General features: G+C 41.6%; 1 protein-coding gene across 15 annotated transcripts in view; it reads left to right on the plus strand.

Moving 5' to 3' along the window:
- The window catches only part of ANKS1B (ankyrin repeat and sterile alpha motif domain containing 1B), a 1247671-nt gene that overhangs the window by 921314 nt on the left and 306818 nt on the right, over positions 1-19539 (plus strand). For all 15 annotated transcript variants that reach the window (XM_062202004.1, XM_062202003.1, XM_062202008.1 and 12 more), the window contains one exon: positions 2683-2835. In XM_062202004.1, the coding sequence (XP_062057988.1) occupies positions 2683-2835 (153 nt within the window). The remainder of the gene's footprint in view (positions 1-2682; positions 2836-19539) is intronic.

A 19539-nucleotide genomic window follows, 5' to 3' on the forward strand; every position in this document is an offset into this window, starting at 1 on the left:
ACTTGCCTGTGGTAGTAACCAGGTTAATGAACAGTCTGCCTTCAGCGAGAAGCTGATGTGATTTTTTTTTTCTAACAACAGCTTTCACTCAAGTTCAATTGACTCTCTGTACTACTTCTTCATATTATCTCAGACACATCCCATAAGTTTGTGATTATATAAAATATTGAGAACTCAGTTACAATCCTTTCTAAACCTTTGATTTTTATTCTATTTTATTTTATTGCCTTTACACCCTTCCCCCTCCAAGTTTAGGCTTTCCCCAAGCAATTGTCATCTCTTTCCTTTCTGATTCTATATTCCCTAGCATTGGGTCAAGAGGAAAGTACTGGGGAAAAGGCAAACTTTGTTACACTTTAATAGGTTTTCTTTTTTTTTTTTTTTTTTGACAGGCAGAGTGGATAGTGAGAGAGAGAGAGAGACAGAGAGAAACTTTAATAGGTTTTCTTCCCAGTCCTCTGGTGTGTATCCTGATTCTTCAGCGAACACTGGCAATCAACAACCTCTGTGTGGCAGGTGACCAGTGATCGCTGTCTCAGGGAGTGATGTAAATGCTTGGGGGCAGCCTATCAGGACTCCATTATACAGTTCTCTGATGTGAAACAGCCAATGCACCCCAAATGGATTAATGAAGATTACCTAAGCTTGTCTTTGGTATCGACTGTTGGGGTGGTCAGCTTCCTGGGTGAGCTGACAGCAAGATCTCCCTGTCACAGTGTTAATTTCAACACCAGTGATTTTTTCTCCTTGTTTCCTTTTTTCAGTTATTTCCTTATGTTAACTGGAGAAGTCAGGTCAGGACATTTTTTTAGGTTTGGGTGATTATTCAAGTTAGCAGAGTTAGTTCAATCACCTCTGAGCATGTCCTGGAGAATTACCTAGCCCCCATATTTTTGTGACTGTTTTTAGGATACGAAGGTACTTAATGTCTCGGAGACTCCACTCTGGGTCTTACTCTCCAACTCTACACACATGTATTTTTTGTGTTTGTGCAAATGCCACTAAACGTTATTTTTGCAAACCCTGCATTGTCATTTACATTTGTAGCTACTGTGTAATAAACAATGAACTATGTGTTATCTGAACAAACATTTAATCAGTAGCTAAAATGGGTCATTCAATGTCACAGTGAAATGCAAAAGTCTGATGCACTTCAACCTCCAGTGCAAGTAAGGAATTGCCCAGTAACTTTAAACTGAGGATATTTAAACCTAAAAATGGAAATGAGATTGGGAAATGGACCAACAGGAAAACAGAGAGGAGGAAAAGTAGCTTCAAATGAAGGAGGAAGGACAATTTCAAAAATGGAAACTCTACATAGTGACAAAGAGCTTAACATGTTTTAGATAAAAAGCTGACTCCCTGATGCCTGGGCTAATCCTTTCTCTGCTCACAAATCAGAATCATATAGATTCCCATTAGTACTTATCTCCTTGAATCGGAAGGAGGAGGAGCATCTGTGTTGCATTTTGACCAGGATTAGCTGATCCCACCATAAATTTCACTGAAGGCTCACATCAGGTTGATGAAGTGCCAGCTGTCCTTTGTACCTGATGCATTAGATGTGTGGAATAGCAGCCAAAGCAGCCCAAGTTTTAGAAGTGAGTCACTTCAAACAGCAAGAACCACAGATTCAACTCATATTTCAAATAAAACCTAACGCACTAGAATAATCCACACGAAATTTTAAACCCAGAAGTACCTCCTGCTTAAATTACTTTCACATTCCAATTTAAACTCAGAAACATGATGTTGCTGTCACACTTCTTTGTTCTCCTAAAGTATTAAAAAAAATCTGTATATAGCTGACAAAAAATAGGAGTATGTCTGCCAGCAGGTTCTCTATTCGTGTCTAACATCCTGTAGAGTCAATGCAGAATGCTCTGGCTTAAAACACCCAAACCCTCTTCTTGACTGGTTTACCCAAGCACTATGTCATGCAGCATGTTTGCACTGCCTACAATACATGTCTTGCATAGACATGAATTCCTCTTGAATGCTTAAAACATGCAATATTTTCCCATGCTTTGATGTTGTGCATATGAGAATTATCTATGATTTGGAAGTGCAGTTCCTCATGCCTTTGGCATTGAAATGAATACCGCTCAACTGACATCACTTTAAATTCCATCTAACAGAATACCAATAATATCTATAACAGAAGTTTGACATATTTCATTCTCTCAAATATTGGAGTTCATTTAGCAGCTAAATTGGACATTTCCATGTGTAGTTTTGAAAACTAACACAGCATGAAAATTACTAATGATTTAGAATTGTGCGTGGGCCGGCGCCGTGGCTTAACAGGCTAATCCTCCGCCTTGTAGCACCAGCACACCAGGTTCTAGTCCCCGTTGGGGCGCCGGATTCTATCCCGGTTGCCCCTCTTCCAGGCCAGTTCTCTGCTATGGCCCGGGAAGGCAGTGGAGGATGGCCCAACTGCTTGGGCCCTGCACCCGCATGGGAGACCAGGAGAAGCACCTGGCTCCTGGCTTCGGATCAGCACGATGCGCCGGCTGCAGCAGCCATTGGAGGGTGAACCAATGGCAAAAAGGAAGACCTTTCTTTTTCTTATCTGTTGTCTTCATAATAGATACATTTCCAAGTGATAGGATGCATTCTGTTGTTGAAACACAAAGGAAACAGTATAAATCAACCCTAATGCAATTTTCTTAATTACAGATGAGACCCATTGGTCATGATGGCTACCATCCCACCTCTGTAGCTGAGTGGCTGGATTCAATTGAACTGGGTGACTACACCAAAGCCTTCCTAATTAATGGCTACACATCAATGGACCTGTTGAAAAAAATCTGGGAGGTTGAACTTATTAATGTAAGTTGGTCTATTAAAGACACCTTAGCATTCAATCCTTGATAAAATGAAATTCTATTGCAGGTGGGTAGTTTTTTTCTTTCTTTATAGCTTTTTGGACATCCAACAATGATTTGCAGGTACACCTTCTGTTTTAAATATGTATTTCTCAAGCTCTAGAGTAATTCTCTTTTGAAGTTTTGATGTAGGGAACTAAGAGATCAAGAGAACTCTCAATGTGTTGCATTATCAAAGAAAATCTTCCAAGCATTTTTCAGTTTTCCATTCTAATGTGTTCAGTTTAGGATTTAAATATGTTACAAACAAGCCCTGTTTTTGATCTTTGTTCATATTAACTGTTAAGTATTTAAATTATCATTTTTAAATTTCTATATCATGTTTCTTTTTATCTATCCCTTAATAGCATATACAACCCCATATAAGATTTTGCTTTTGTTCTTACTAAATAAGGTGCTTTAATACCAAATGTTTATTTTCTGGAGCTGGTGTCTAAACTTAAATTTTTTCTGTTTTATTCATAAACTTGGCATAGATTTCCTATAAAAATTGGCCAACATGTGCTGTCATATAGTCAAGCCCAAAGAGATCAACTAAATCTGCATAAATGTTTTTGATACTTTTACTACCCCATTTTTACTTCTTTTTTTTTTTCACAATGACATATATGAAGGAACTAAATGAAAAGACAACATAAAATGACCCTACATTTGAGTTATATTTGGCATGATAATTCTTTCCTTTTAAAAATAAAAGCAGGAAATCTTTTAATCTTCTAAACAATTTTAGCTTTATATTCTAATGATTAAAAGAAAAACATAAACTTAAATACATTTCTGCTTGTTCAAAATATCTTTGTTATACTCTTTGTGCCACTTTCCCTCCAAAAATCCAGTTTCTGTATATTGATGTCATTAATTATTTTAAATAATGTTAATACTAGCAACTAGTTGCTTTTAAAAGTCTGTCTTAAAGTAGTATCTTTTCTAGCACATTTTGTAGAAATTGTTCTTGAATCTAAAAATCCCATGAAGTAGACAAGCTCTTGGTTTATAATTTGCTGGAAGTAACTCTGTCTTAACTTTTTGCTGACAGAAGCTATCATAATTTCAGGGGAAACTCACTGTCTGACTGAAAGCCTCTGGTTAGTTTCATTCTTGCTCCCTGTAGCCATGGAACTAACTGAAACTGTATTGATTTTCATTAGATCAGGCTAAGATTCTAATTCTTTGCCAAGAACTTAACAGTCATCTCATAGCTACTCTTAGACATTTGTTAACAGGGTACCTTCCATAGATCAACCAAATAAGCCTACAAGTTGCATTGCATCCTGGTTAATGGTGGAGTCTAACAAATATCCCTATGTAACATCCAATGCGGCTCCCCACTGAGGAACAAGGATTTAAAATAGGTAGTGCATGAGTCACTCACCTGACTAGCATTAGCAATAATTCTCCATTGAAAAGAATGGATTTTAATAGAACTCTATTAAAACATGTTTTCATTGAAACTAGAATCATTCATAATATGAGGCTATGAGTCTCTCAAAATCCAAATGCCAGCCTAATGTTTAAGATGTGGGCTTGCGCTCATATTTTCCAAGTGTCGTGGGTACCAATGGCCTAAAAATTCCCACTTAGTGACTGCAGCCAGGCCTGTAACAGCTGCAGGAACTGTGAGGACATGCTAGCAGGTGTGTTGCCAGGGCTTGGGGACGGATCCACCAACATCTGTGGCACTGGACAGCCAGCCTTGAGTTGAGACAGAGAAATGGCCTTTTAGATCTGTGATGGCTCTGTAAGAGCTTTGTCTTTCACTACACCTGCTATGATACAGTCTGATGTTGATCCAGGGATAAGTGCCTGCTATAAGCTTCATGTCAGAATTTGAAAATAGAGCCACTGTATTTAGACCTGGAGACCAAATTCCCCTGGCCTGAAGTACACCATCTGTGTCTATCAGCAATCTAGTATATCTGCCTTAAAGTGAACGGAGTGAATGTAAATTCCTTGTGACAACTCAAAAGGCAAATTCACACTCTTAATGGGGAACCTTTGCAAGTCACTTAACTCTGTCGCTGTACTATTTATTGTGAACAAAAACTGGTCTGCATTTTTAGACTTGGAAGTCAGAAGACAAAAGTTTTATAGCTGAGGAGTTGATTGAGGACTTGGGGTTGTCAGGTTTTAAAATAAGAGGAAAGCAAAATGGATGCTTTTTGGCTCTCAAAGCTTTTGAATTATCTCAAATTCAAGATGTTTGTCCCAACTAGTGAAGAATGTACCCTAATAAGAGCTGGTCTCATATAAAATATAAGGGCCTAATAATCCTTTACTAACCCCGCATACTTTGTTGTTTTATCACCTAAAGGGAATATACAGTCCCCATGATTTATACACACTCTTTTAGGGAAGTTCACCTCCTGAATCCTTTTAATGAAGGACTGGTTTTATAGGAAACAGTTACTGCTGTTTTGTGTAAAGTAAACGGAGAAGTTCAAGTGTAAGTTGTCTTGATACAGAAGTCCACAGGGGAAGAGAAGGGAGATGAGACTGCTAGTATCATTTTCAATAACTTCAGCATCATTAAGTGGTAGAATTAGGTATCCAGTGTAGCATTGGGTTATGCTTGGTATTAGGCAAATATTAATGTATTATCAGTAAGTATAATAAGTTTGTTAGTTCAAAGTATTTCCATGAGTAAATGAAACTCTTTTCTAACGGAAAAGTGCAAATATATATTTGAATTTCCAATCTTTCAAAAAGCCCCCAAAGAGCTTTTTCTTAAAGAAGTGCATTGTTCCTTTTGGAAAAAAAAAAAAGATTAAGATTTAAGGTGCCCAGGTCCATGTGCACCTTAAAACAGAGGATGAAAAATCAGCCAGTGTTGTCCCCTTTATTCTGAGGTACGTGATTCATGTTCAGAAGATGATGCTCTATTGATAAGTCTGCCCTTCTCCTGTGTCTTCCGTTAATATCAGTAATACTACTGTCACTTTTGTGTTGATGCTTATGTATTAAAATATGAATATGTTGGCAGAGATTGGTCCTTCTTCACATGCTAGCCGAGGATGAACCTCTAGTTTGAATTATAGTCCCTGCCAAAGGCTTGGTAAGAAAATTAAAGACTAGTTAACAGTGCATAAGTACAAGAATATTTTTTTCTACTGAGCGGTTACCCAGGCCTGGCACATGATATTAGCAGGTTTGCAGCACAGTTTCTATTACTGTTGACAACCTCAACAGCCCTGCCTGGGGGGAGTTTTACATAAAAGGGCGACATATTTTCTCCATGAAATAGGTGGGGATTGATTATAAAATTAAAAATAGCTAGCTAAGGACCATTTTCTAGACAAAAATGTATTGAAATTATAAAAAATCAAAACCACTTAATTTCTTTCACCACAATATACCTACTAAGGGGACTTGAGTGAGACAAAAATATTTGAACACTGTCCAATTTATTAATTTGTGAACCTCAGTGTAGAACGTGATAATTTATTCCCATTGGCTTTACCACTATTTTTCAAGGGAATGATTCTAATCCAGCCTTATTATATCCTACAGTATTCATAATGATTAAGCTACCCGCTGAATAGACAAAATAAAATTCATATTTCAGTGCGTTCTTAGATCTTTGCTCATTAGAAAAGCTTTAGAAATCTAACTACAGTGGTTGATTGTTTTTTAAATACCTTTGAGTAAAAACAAATGAAATAGCTAAGGTAGCGATACTCATATGTGTCCTATAAAATTATTTCATACTTCCCATGAAAATAATTTAGCATTATTTTTGCAGCAGTAAATTGGTGGAAGATCATTTGCTTCCAGCCTAATAGCTGAAGAAAATCTACTTTCATTCAAGCAGGACTATCTGATTCTTTATGGCTTTTTTTTTTCCTTTTTATGTTGTTTATTTAATTTCTATCTTTCAAAGTTTCCAGGGAGGCTTTGTAGTTATCTACCCACTTAGAGATACACTAAGAAATTTTCTATGAAAACTTTAATTTAGTTTCAATTCTATAATAATGAGACCTTGTTTGCTTTAAATGCTGCAAAAAATATCCTATGAGTATCTGATTTAGACTCATTCCTTGGTTCAATATTTTTTATTTCATGATTGGCATTAAAAACTCATACTCCAATCTATCCTAGCCACGTTGTTGTAACTGCAATTAAGTACACTCCCTAAAAATCTTTTTTGCATTATGTATGTGTTGGAAAGAGGCAAATACTAACTTATGCTCATAACCAGAAAGAATAATCAACAAATTCACAAACTGCAGGGAAGGAATGGGGAGGAAGAATGTTCTAATTCCATTTCCAAACCAATTATTTTAAGTAAAGGGTTTTACCTTCACTATAGGACATTAAGAAATGAGAAAATATTCATATCCCCACACCAGGGAGGCTACATCAATCAACATTTCAAATATTAACAACTTTCGTCAAAGCCGAAGGCTTTAACTAAATGACTGGATGTGAGTGTTCATGTGTAGAGCAAACGTTATAAATTATCGATAGATTTAAGCATTTCATTTATACCCATGTACAGTACAGCTGGCTTCCCATCAGCCTCCAGGACAGAGACTGTAGTCTTTTTCAGGCACATACCAGGCAAATTTCCTAGAATCCACTACCCCTTTCTCTGGAATCTATAGATCAGACTCCTCCAAAAAACTTCCCTCTTCTGGCCCAAATTTTGGAAAAGCTGCACTTAGCCCCTCCTCGCAGAAGATAAAGAACCTTCTCCCAAATCAATGGTCACTTCCCAGTGATTTTTAGCTCTTTCATAAGTGGCCTGAAGGTTGAAGCAAGCTGTCAAGCATGATTATTTCCACTGTCCTTCACCATGCTTCACATGTCCACACTTATTAGGCTGCTCTCAACCTCAGAGCCTTGGCCTAAACCGAGATGGGATTGTATCACAATCAAATGCACTCAGCTACTACACTGGAAGTCATATAGCTTTGCTTTTGCATTGAAAGTGAATTTGTACTCAAGGTTAATATTATAGAACAGGCATTATTGAAGTGTTGATATCAGAGCTAATAAAACATATACACACACAATGAAAGCAAACAAGGCATTCTGGCCTGAAGAGACAGGTGTGGGCACTCAGAAACAAATGAACTTTGTGAAGAACTGAAACCCTCTGATTATAGCCACTTATCTATTTCTGCAGAAGGGAAAAATCATGTTCTCATTATCCAGAAATGTAGACCTTACAAGTTTCATTTTACTGGTTATCCAGGTTTTTTCCACCCAGATTTCCTTCACCTTTGTCCCAATTAAAATAAAAATACTCTAAGGTTTCCACTGAAGAAGCCACCGCCACCTCTTCCCTGTTCCATACCTGAACACATGACCCAGATCTGAAGCTCAGCACTCCAGCCTCTCCTCCTAACCCCTGGACTAGTCCTTCATTACAATCAGCTAAATAATCTGAGGGACAGGTGCAAAATGGAAATATAGGCCCCCTGACTCAAACATCATTAAAATGTTTTAGGACAGTAACCGCGGAACATGGAGCCAAGCCCAGGCGTACTTGAAGGACAGGGCCCATGTCATTGCCTGAGTCAGACGCCTCTGAAGCCAGTCCTGCTCTGCCCTCCTTTGTCTAGATTCATATTTCCATCGGACGTCATTTTCCTTCTATGTGAATGACTATTTAACTTTTTTTATACTTCAAGGTCGCTGGTAATAAATTCCATCAGCTTTTATATGTCTGAGAAGGACTTTGAGGAATGGGCGCTTGGCCCAGTGGTTAAGACACTGGCACCCCACGTCTGGGTGCCTGTGTTCCATTCCCAGCTCTGGCATCCTGATCCTGCAGACCCAGTGAGGCCACAGTGATGATTCAAGTATCTGGGTCCCTGCCAACTACTTGAGAGACTTGTGTTGTGTTCCTGGCTCCCAGCCCCAGGCACAGCCCCACCTAAGCTCCTGCAGGTATTTGGGGAGTTAATCAATGAATAGGAACTAAGGCTCCCCTCCTGCCCCACCCCCTGCCACCCCACCCAGAAAAGGAAGGAAGGAAGGGAAAGGAAGAAAGACAGGAGAGAGACAGAGGAAGGGAGGGAGGAAGAGAAGAAAATAGACCACCTCTTCAAAAAATGACCTCATTTTCCCTTCACTTTTGAAAGATATTTTTGCTGAGTATACACGACTCTGGGTTAACTGTGCTTTAAAAATGTTGATTCGCTGTCCTCTCTGCTGCTGTTTTGATCACATTGTTCCTCTGTACGTAATATACCTGTGCTCCTTCCGGCTGCGCTAGTTCGCAGCAGTTTGCTTATAATGTATATTGATGGAGTTTTCTGGTGTGTTAATTTTTTGACCTTCTTACATATGACGCTTATAGTTTTCAGACACTGTGGAAATACTAGGTCCATCATCTTTTAAAATATTTTTTGGCCCCTGCCCTCCTTCTCTTTGTGCTCCAGATATTCCAACTACATGAGTTTTAAGCCATTTAAAAGTAGACCACAACTTACCAAAGCTCTATGCATTTATTCTCATCCTTTTTCTTTTTAATCTCCATTACTAGTTTCTCTTGCTGTGCCTAATCTTTTCTTAACATAGCCAATCTGCTATTTACTACCCTCTACATCCAGTGTATGTTTCATCAAAGAGATTATAGTTTTCATCTCCAGAATTTAGACTTGGGTCCTTTATATATATATATATATTTTTTTCCATGTCTATTCAACATGCTCATTCTTTCCTCTAACTTGTTGAGTATATGGAGTACATTATAATAGCCATTTTAGTGTCCTTGTCTTTTAACTCCACATCTGTACCAGTCTGGGGTTGGTCCTGATGAATTGATTCTTCATCCCATTGTTCTTTGCATATCTATTCATTTTTTAAAATTAATTTCTCTTTATTTTTTAAAATTTTATTTAAGGTATATAAATTCCATGCATTTCATATATAGGTAGATTTAGGAACATAGTGATTCTTCCCACCCACACACTCTCTCAACCTTCTTCCTCCTCTTTCTCGTATTCTCACCCTTAATTTTTACACACATCTATTTTCAGTTTACTTTATACTCATAAGGTTGACCCTACACAAAGTAAAGAGTTCAATAAGTAGTATGAAGAGAATAAACATGTCTATTCGTTTTTATTTATTTTATTTATATAAAACATTGTGCATTTTACCTTTTGGGGTACTGAATATCTTTGTATCAAAAAAAATATTCTTCAGCATTCTCCTGCAACATGGGGAGATTCCTTGAAAACACTTTGATCCTTTCAGGTCTAGCATTTAAGGATTTTTAAAAGCATCCTGTAGTCTGTTTCTGATAGTCTTCCACTCCAGAAGCAAGATGCTCTGCGTATGTGACCAATGCCCATTGCATTTCAAGGTTTCCCAGCCTGATGAGTGCATAAATTAGTCCCAGCCTTGTTTGAGCTCTGGGAACTACGGCCACTCATCTTTTCTGATGTTGCTCCTTTTAATCTAGAGTCAGATAGTTTCCCGGGCTCTGCCCTGCCCAGCGCTCTACCCAGCAGGCGCTGGCCACCTGGTCTCTGTGGACTCTTCTCCACCTCCCCTAGTCACGGAGGCTCCTACACCCTGCGCTGCGGCTGGACATTGTCTCACGGTAGGAAACCATCGCAGCGCCCGCGTGGTTTCCCATCCCTCAGGGACATCCTTCACCAACAGCGTCTTGGAACCAGTGCAGCATGTATTTCGCCTGGATTTTCAGTTGTTTCCGGGGGAGAAGGTAAATCTGATCTCCCTTCCTCTTACTTTAGCCAGAAGCGGAAGTCGGTCTACTGAGGAGACTCCCTCCCATCAAAGGGCCCCCGTGCCTGGACAATGGAATCAAAATCTCCAGGACTTGGGACTCAGGGGTTTTAAAAGCTCCCCAGGCGATTGTCCTGTGCAGCCAGAGTTGAAACCCGCTGCTATAACCAGCGGGGAGCCCTTAAAAGGACTTTAATCAGTGGAATGACGTGATCAGAAGCAGGAGGCAGGGGCCAGTGCCTGCACCGTTGAGAGGAAAGAGCTGGCTGCCCGCGCAGGCGCCGCGGTGTCAACCAATTCTGCGCTCTCCAGCTATTTCCAGCCATGAATGCGTTCAGTGGGGCAACAAAAAAAGAAAAACAAACAAATGAACAAAGGCCAAAAAAAAAAAAAAGTCCTGTAGGCCTCCATAGAACCTGGGGCTATCCCCAAATAGAAGTCCATGAAATGCAAGTCAGTTTTCATAATTACAACCCCCAGCATGGCGAAGAGGATAAATCATAATATTCAAAGGAAGCAAGGGCAAATAGAACACATTTCAGAACCGCTTTTCATCAGTGGCCAAAACAGCTTCAGTGAGGCCCTTCAGAGGCTCAGCCTCCCTTATGTAAAAGTGTTACTGATTCTAACGTGGAGGGTAGGACATACAGTGTGCATCGGGGGTTCAAAGCGCCCTCTCTTCTTTCAGCTTTGTCTTGGAAGCAGGTCACTTGACTGAATCCTATATCCGCCACTCGTGGGGATATGACCTTAGAAAAGTCATCTACCCTCCCTAGCACTCGATTCCCCATTCTGTAAATGGGTGATAATTATACTGGCCCTGCTGGCTTCACAGGTTCCCTGTGGGACTCAGAATCAAATAACAGCTTTCCATTATCCATACCTACCTCCCTCTCTCTATTTTTCTGTGTGTCTCCATGGTTTTCTTACCTATTCCTCCTGATCCCTCCCTCCGAGCCTGGCTGGGAGCTGGTCCCTGGGGGCACATTTTCACAGTTTAGTTGCCATGGACTTCTCCCACCAAGAGGCACCCACAGGAGCGTAGGTAGCCCTGTCTGATGTGCAGACTCCTGTTACAGCTCAGCGTCTCTCCTCCCTCACTCCCAGGTCCAGCCCCTTTCACCTGCCCTGAGCACTCCGCCTCCAGTTTGCCCAGCAGGCACCATCTCTCCCTACCAGCCCTGTCCGCACCCTCCTGCCCTTGTCTTGCTCCTGGAGTGGGCGAATGTGAGAGAGACACCCTCGCAAGCTTTGAGAAGCAACAGTCAGGATGAAGCTCAGTATTTCCCCATTTTCTTTTCTCTGGCCATGCTTAGGTTCAGAATCTCTCGTGCCGTCTTCCCCAGCCATGTAAGCCTCAGCTTTTGAATCTCACCTCCTGCCCTCAGGCACCCAAACCTGTTGAAGCAGTGGATCCTGGGGCAGAGCCGGATGGAGACTCTGAGGTTAGGAATGTGTTCGCAGTGTATCATCTCTAAACGCAAACCTCTGGAATCTAGTTCCGGCTTGATGACCCATGACTGCTTCTGAAATAGCCCAGTATTTACCATTGAAATTGTTCCTCGTAAAATATATACTGTCATGGGGAGGGGGTTGTGGCACAGCCATGTCCCAAAGTAGGTAGTGCCTGGGGTGGAGTCCTACCTCTGCTTCCCATCCAGCTCCCTGCTAATGCATCTGGAAGGCAGCAGATGATGGCTGGGTACTTGGGTCCCTGCCACCCACAGGGGAGTTCCTGGCTCCTGGCTTTGACCTAGCCCAGCCCTGGCTGTCTGTCGCAGGGTTTGGGGAGTGAAACAGCCGATGAAAGGTTCTTCTCTCTCTTTCTCTGCTCACCCTCTCTCTCAGTCACTCTGCCTTTCAAATTCACAAACAAAGTAAAAGAAGAATGTGATCCATTATAATGCAATCAGCTCACTTTTTTCTGTATTTTGCTGAGATTTCTAATATTGCTTGAACATCTCTTTTCTTGAGATATTTAGGGCAGTGCCTGTTGCTAATGAAATCCTGCTACATTACTGTTAAGTTATGGTCAATTGCCTCTGGGCGCTAGGATATCTGACAGAGTATTCTAATGGATCAGTCTATTGTGTAGAAAATAAAAATGAAAAGGTCCTCCAAGAATGCAAATGCATCTGAAAAATGCAAATAAGAAGTGTTCATGTACTCGGCAAAATACGTTACATCTTGCTTAACGTGTCTCTTTTTTGAGATTTATTTATTTTTCATTTGTAAAACAGAGTTACAGAGAGAGGGAGAGACAGAAAGAGATCTTCCATCCACTGATTCACTCCCAAATGGCCGCAGTATCCAGGGCAGGACCAGGCCAAAACCAGGAGCCAGGAGTTTCTTCCAGGTCTCCCACATGGGTAGCAGGGGCGCAAATGCTTGGGTCACCTCCACTGCTTTTCCCAGCAGATGAGAAGTGGAGCTGGATCAGAAATGGAGCAACCAGGACACAAACCAGCGCCCATATGGAGTGTCAGTGTCACAAGCATCAGCTTTACCCACTGTGCCACAATGCAAGCCTCTTAACATCTCTCTCAAATGTGATCAGATCCTACTGGAAAGACTTGACTCTGCTGTCCTAGACGAAGGGGAAGCCAGAGTGGCCTTTTTCCTAGAGGGAAACTATTAATTTTGAAACCTAATATACGAGCTACCATGGTAGAGGTTGGCAATAAATAAAGACTCAGGGAAAATCATAAAGGTTAACACTGTCATTAAGGTAGGGATATAAGATTTGTATAAGCCATGATGGAAATAATTATTTCTCTTCCCCTGTTTCTAATTATAAGGTAGGTGATTTTTAACTTAGGATTTGTGTCTAATTTTGAAGGTGTTTGAGGGTGGCTTAGAGTTTAAGTTCAGCTATTTTAGTAAAGAGATGTATTATGTTAAGTTGGAAATCTGTGGTCTGAAATTCTTTTTGAACTCAAGGGAAAAGCTATTACCTGGAACCTAAGAAAGCACACCAATTCCTTACTGTTCAGACCTCATGCCTGGCACCCTGCCGCCACCTGGTGGCGGCATACCTAAAGTACAGGACAAGTTTCTGAACCAGGAAGCCATTTTTTAAATGCAGAAACTACAAAACACAAATTATTTGGTGCCACTTCTTTATTAATCCTAGCTTTGAGAATTAACCTAATAGTCAGGAAGAGTTTTATTTCTGTAGACATTCAGACACCAAATTCAAATAGCATATAACTAAAACTGTTTAACAAAATAGGAAAAACTCTACTGTGCAAGCCACCAATTAGATTCGTTTGAATAGCACTGCCCTTTTAAATATGCATTTATTCTCTAGTAGGTGTGTCCTCCCTTTCTATAGATTACTTTTATGAAATAGATTTCCTAAAACATAAAGTGGGACTTTTTTAAAAAAAAAAAAATCTATTGCATGGTAACATGTGAGTATTTTACAGTCCTTAAGCTCAAAAAGAAGTTCCAGGCTCATGAGGAAAATACCCATCTACACTAGCGGATGGAGGAGAAGCATTAGGGATAAACCAAGCATAAAAGTGCTGTCTGCATCCAAAATGGGAACTCAGGGAACAGAGGGAGGAGGTGGGCAGCCAGATAGGTGGAAAGGCAGAAGTGGCAGCATAAATGGCAGCCTTGCAGGATTTGGATCCCAAATGCATTTCTTGCAGGTGAGATTCTACCCTGTCCAAGTCGTGTCACCTTCTCTCAGCTTCTATTTCCTTGCCTCCAAAATTCGGATAAAAATACTATCTATCTTCCAGGTGCTATTGTTGTCAGGATTCAATAAAATAGTCAAGCAAAGAATTCTGCACAATGCTTTGCGTGGAGAAATTTTTATTGAAAGGAAGCCAAATGAAGGGGCAGCTCCCAAGTTTCCAAGATTCTTGGGAAGCATTGTCTGTCCGCCGTCGCCACAACAATGCCATCCAACAAGCTGCCCGAAAAGGCAGTGGCTGACAGCAATGAGCATTGGTTTAGCTCATGAGTCTGTGGGCCAGCAATTCAGGCTGAGCTTGTCTGGAAATTTCTTCTAATCTCGGCTGCTCCCTCAGATCTGCAGTTGTCTCTGTCCTGCGGAGGTAAGAGTACACTGGTCTGGGGTGACCGCAGCTGAGACCACTGGAACTCCATGTGCCCCATCCTGTGCCAGACATGCCTCTATGGCAAAGATGGAAAGAGAGAAATCAAATGTGCAAGAGATTGTTAAAGTCTCTACCAGATCATCTGCTAACAGTTGTCTGAAGGAAGCTCCATGGCAAGTTCAGAATCAACTTGGGAAAGGAGGATACAGTCCCCCCCTTGATAGCAGGAGCTGCAAATTCACATAGCAAAAGGCCTGGATGCAGGAAAGGGTAAAGAATTACTGTAACCAACCCACCACAGAAGTTTTCCTTAGAGCAAAGAAGAGGGAATGTTACACTTTATAGATGATCTTATCATTATTTGTACGCTCCCATCAGGATATGTAAAGTCAGCATCATCTTTAAAAATCCAAGATGGGGTGAGCTTTTGGCCCAGCAGTGAGGTTACCACCCAAGATGCCTGCATCCCATATCGGACTGCATGGTTCAAGTCTCAGCTCCTGTGCTTCTGGTCCAGCTTCCAGCTTATACACACCCTGCGGGTCAGACTTGGGTCCTTTCACCCAGGAGGGAGACCTGGATTGAGTTCCAGGCTTTGACCTGGATTTACAGGCATTTAGGGATTGAACCAGTGGATGGGAAATCTCTATCTCTGCTTTTCTAATAAACTGAAAGTAAATAAATAAAAAATTGTATGGAACCCTAAGATATTTAGTGGAGGCCCACAGGAAAAAAAGACCAGGGTAGGGTCGTACACCAGGGGACTTAAATACATGAAAAATTTGGGGATAAAACCCTAACCAACATTCCATAACTATAATATAATACGTTAGATGATAAAATTGCTGAATCTATTAAAAGCTGAAGAAATTGTTGGTTGAATTCATTAACCATCAAACAAATATTTTAGAAAATTGAACTCTGAAGTTTCTGTCAAATAGAGAATCATTTTCATGCCTTGCTCAAATATTTGTTGCACATCCTCTTTGCTCAGAGTGGGTGTATAATAAATACTGTTTTAATGGAATTTGGTTCCTTGGGTTAATTGACTCCCTTAGCCAGGCACAGGGAATAATCTTAATGATAATGATAATAGGAGTGTTGGCACCTCCTCCTCCATGCTCCCCTTCATTACATTTCAGCCTTTCTTGGGGATTTGTCCTCAGACCTCCTTTCCCCAGGGCTGCATTCTTGGACAGGGTTCACCCGACATGTTCAAGCCAAGTACAAGTCTAGGGCTGTATTCCCCGGGTTCAGGTTCTGGGTCCTCACATCCTCTCAACCTTCTTATTCTTGGTTTCTTCCTCTCTCCCCCCCCCCCTCTCCCTCTCTCTCTCTCTCTCCCTCTCTCCCTCTCTCCCTCTCTCCCTCTCTCTCTCTCTCTCTCTCCCTCTCCTTCTCTCCCTCTCTCCCTCTCTCCTCTCTCCCTCTCTCCCTCTCTCTCCCTCTCTCCCTCTCTCCCTCTCTCTCTCTCTCACTCTCTCTCCCTCTCTCCCTCTCTCTCCCTCCCCCCTCCCTGTGTGTGTGTGTGTGTGTTTGTGTGTGGTGTGTGAAGAAGAGGTGCTGGAGGATCTGGAACTGGACTGTGGGGGTTGGAATCCTGACTGTGCCTTTGTTATCACGATTGTTAATCATGGTTGACTCCAATGGGGTGTAGATAGACTTTGTTCACTCCTGCATCACCAGCTGCTAGCACACTGGAGGTAGCAAATAGATATTGATTGATTGACCTAGGAATACTTGGGTGTGAGGAAGTATTCTTGATACTAAATGAATACCAATGTATTTCATCTGACCTTGACCCCATGAGATGTGTACTCTTTCCATTCCTATGTTGAAGTAGCATCTGAAGAGAACTGGTTACGTTTTTGAAAGATTAAGTGATTGCTTTGAAAGGCAGAGTGATAGAGAGCAGAGGAAAGACAAAGTGAGATAAGAGAGAGACACCTTCCATCTGCTGACTCATTTCCCAAATGGCTGCAGTAGGAGGACCAGGCCAAAGCCAGGAACTCCATCTTGGTCTCTCATATGAATGGCAAGAACCTCAATATTTGGCCCAGCATCTGCCTCCAATGGAAACTAGCAGGAGGCTGAATCGAAAGCAGAGGTGAGGGGCTGGTGTTGTGGCACAGAGACAGTTAAGCTACTACCTGTGATGCCGGCATCCCATACCAGAGCACTGGTTTGAATCCCAGCTGCTTTGCTTCTAATCCAGCTCCCTGCTAATGCCCCTGGAAAAACAGAGCAGAAACTGGCCCACGTACTCAGCCCCTGCCACCTACATGGGAGAGCTGGATGGAGTTCTAGGCTCCTGGCTTCAGCCTGTCCCAGCATTGGCTGTTGTAGCCATCTGGGGAGTGAAACAGTAGTTAGAAAATCCCTCTCCCTCTCCCTCTCCCTCTCCCTCTCCCTCTCCCTCTCCCTCTGCATTTCAAATGGACAAAATAAATCTTTTTTTAAAAAAAGAAAGTAGAGGTATGTTTTAGTGCCAGGCATAAACTCCTTTTATACAGGATTCAGGTATCCCAAGCAGCAGCACAGTCTACTGTACCACAATGCACACTCCCTGGTTAGGTTTCAATGAGAAAAGCAAGCAGTCCATGATAGTTAATACTCTCAAGCCTCTTGTACCATGAGGGGAGTGCACCAGGCCAGTCTTGCAACAGAGACACTAACAGCAAAACAAACTCCAACAGTCGTTTCCCTTATATTCTCAGCCACACAATGAAATTTTGCAGCAGTGTTAGCCAGGATGGCTGCCTTAGGTAGCTCCGTTTCTTCCTTGGGGCAGCCACTGGTGTCATGGCAGCCTCATGCTGCTCATGGGAAGTGCAATTCATGAGTTAGGCTGCTACAAACGACCCCACATCCCCACTGCATACCTACGCATGCAGAGGGCATGAGCCTGTTGATATGCCTGCACACATGCCAGTAGAGAGCTAGACTGACTCACAGATAGAAATAACAGGAAAAGCACCTCTTTTTTCCGCCTTCCAAATACCAAAAATGAAATGTCAATTTCCTTTAAGAAATTATACTAAAGAAAGAGGAAAAAACCATGCCCAATCTACTTCATGCTTTAGTTCTTAGAAGTCTAGAGGGACTGTGTAAGGTGGGAAGTAAGTAAACAGACCCCAGGTAGAGTCCCTGCTCCCACAGATCCCCTATATAGACACGGAAACAGATCCTCCCCCACACACACAGCTCCTTGGGACCAGCCCTGGCAGAGAAGAGCGAGTTACAATGCAAATGCCACCAGAGAGGACTAAATCTCTTAGTCATTCCTACTTCCTGTGAACTGCTGTGATCAGACAATCAACTGACGTGTAACTTCCCAAGAAGTGCAAGACTTAATGGTCTGAATATGAAGGAGAGGGGGAGGATTTTGCACAGATTTAGAAATACAAAAAAGCAGCAGAGGGAAAGTAGACCTAGGTGGGCTGCTGGGTGGCAGCGTGGAAACAAGGCTGGGCTCGAGCCAAGTTCAGGGTCTGATTCATTACTTCCTCTGAGGCAAGGCACTTAACCTTTATATCAGCCCTTACATTGATTTGGGTTCTTCCCTCACATCCATCAGACACTAAAATCCTTGGGGACTTAACTGTGGAAGGCTAAACCATATCCACCCTAGTGAGTACTTAAAAATATTCACAAACTGAATTTGCTGCTGGGGTCAGAGTAGGAAAGGAAGATACAGAAGGAGCCACGGGAGGCAAAGTCATCAGAGACAAACTTCACCTGTCTGACGGTGGAGGGCCCCAGAGTGGCAACCACTTGTGTGACGATTCTGTTGCCACCTCTGGGTGCTGCCATCTGCTGGTGGGGCTGGCATGCCTGGTAAATGCTTTAGTTGAAAGCCAGACTAGACCATGTAGGTATCTGTGAGGGCTTCAGTGTACGTAGCAAGAGTATAACTCTGCCTACAACATATGAAGAACACACAGTATTTCTGTTGTTTGAGAATATGTATTAAACACATGCCATAATGAACCATGGAGAAGGATTGAATAATATTCTGCAGGTAAGTGTGCACCCTCAGAGGGTTTTGAAGTAGGAGAGAGACACGGTTTCGGTTGTACTCTAAACAAGCTTAGTGTGACTGCTATGGAAAGAACAGACCTGGGCGGTGGGAGGTTGAGAGGAGAGGGAAGCCCAGCCCCCTTACTCTCCCAGATGGTCCTGCCTTGTGCTGAAGTGGCTGCAGAGAAGAGGAGAGTAACTGGCTCAGGATTTACAATGAAGACGGAACTGACAGATCAGGTTTTATTATGGATGATAAGAGTTAAGAATAATTAAATATAAATGTTTGGCCTGAGCTACAAGGGTACTTCAAAATGTTTGTGACAAAATGAAATTGAAAGAGAAGTTTATTTGGGTGCAAAAAGTTTTTGAAATTTCATTCTTTTCATAATGTTACTTTTCCATGGACTTTTTGAAGACCCTGGTATTTCTTGAGATTAGGAATATTGGAGAGGAAAAAACTTGGGGGTAGAAGTCGAAATTTCCACCTGGACATGGTAAATTGAGCTACCTATCACACATTTCAAGTAGAAACATCTAGAAGTGATTGTGTGCCTGAGGTCTTCAAAACATTCATGAAGTGCACACTATGAAAAAATTTTGTTTTGAAAAAATATTTGCACCAAAACAAAATTTTTTCCTGAATATTTTGAAGTCCCCTCATATAGCAGCATAGAGCATTTCAGCTCTTCTTTGTGTTAAAACAAATAGCTGTGCTGACAATCACTCTGATCCATGGCTGAGAAAAACCGACATGTGGCCAAAAACACATTTCCACACTCTGCACCCTGCATAGAGGCTATGCTTTCTTGCAGAAGTCTCTTTATAACCTGCTATTACAGCAAACAGTCAGCCTG

The sequence above is a fragment of the Lepus europaeus genome, chromosome 10 (assembly GCF_033115175.1).
Source record: "Lepus europaeus isolate LE1 chromosome 10, mLepTim1.pri, whole genome shotgun sequence".
In the NCBI taxonomy this organism is placed as follows: domain Eukaryota; kingdom Metazoa; phylum Chordata; class Mammalia; order Lagomorpha; family Leporidae; genus Lepus; species Lepus europaeus.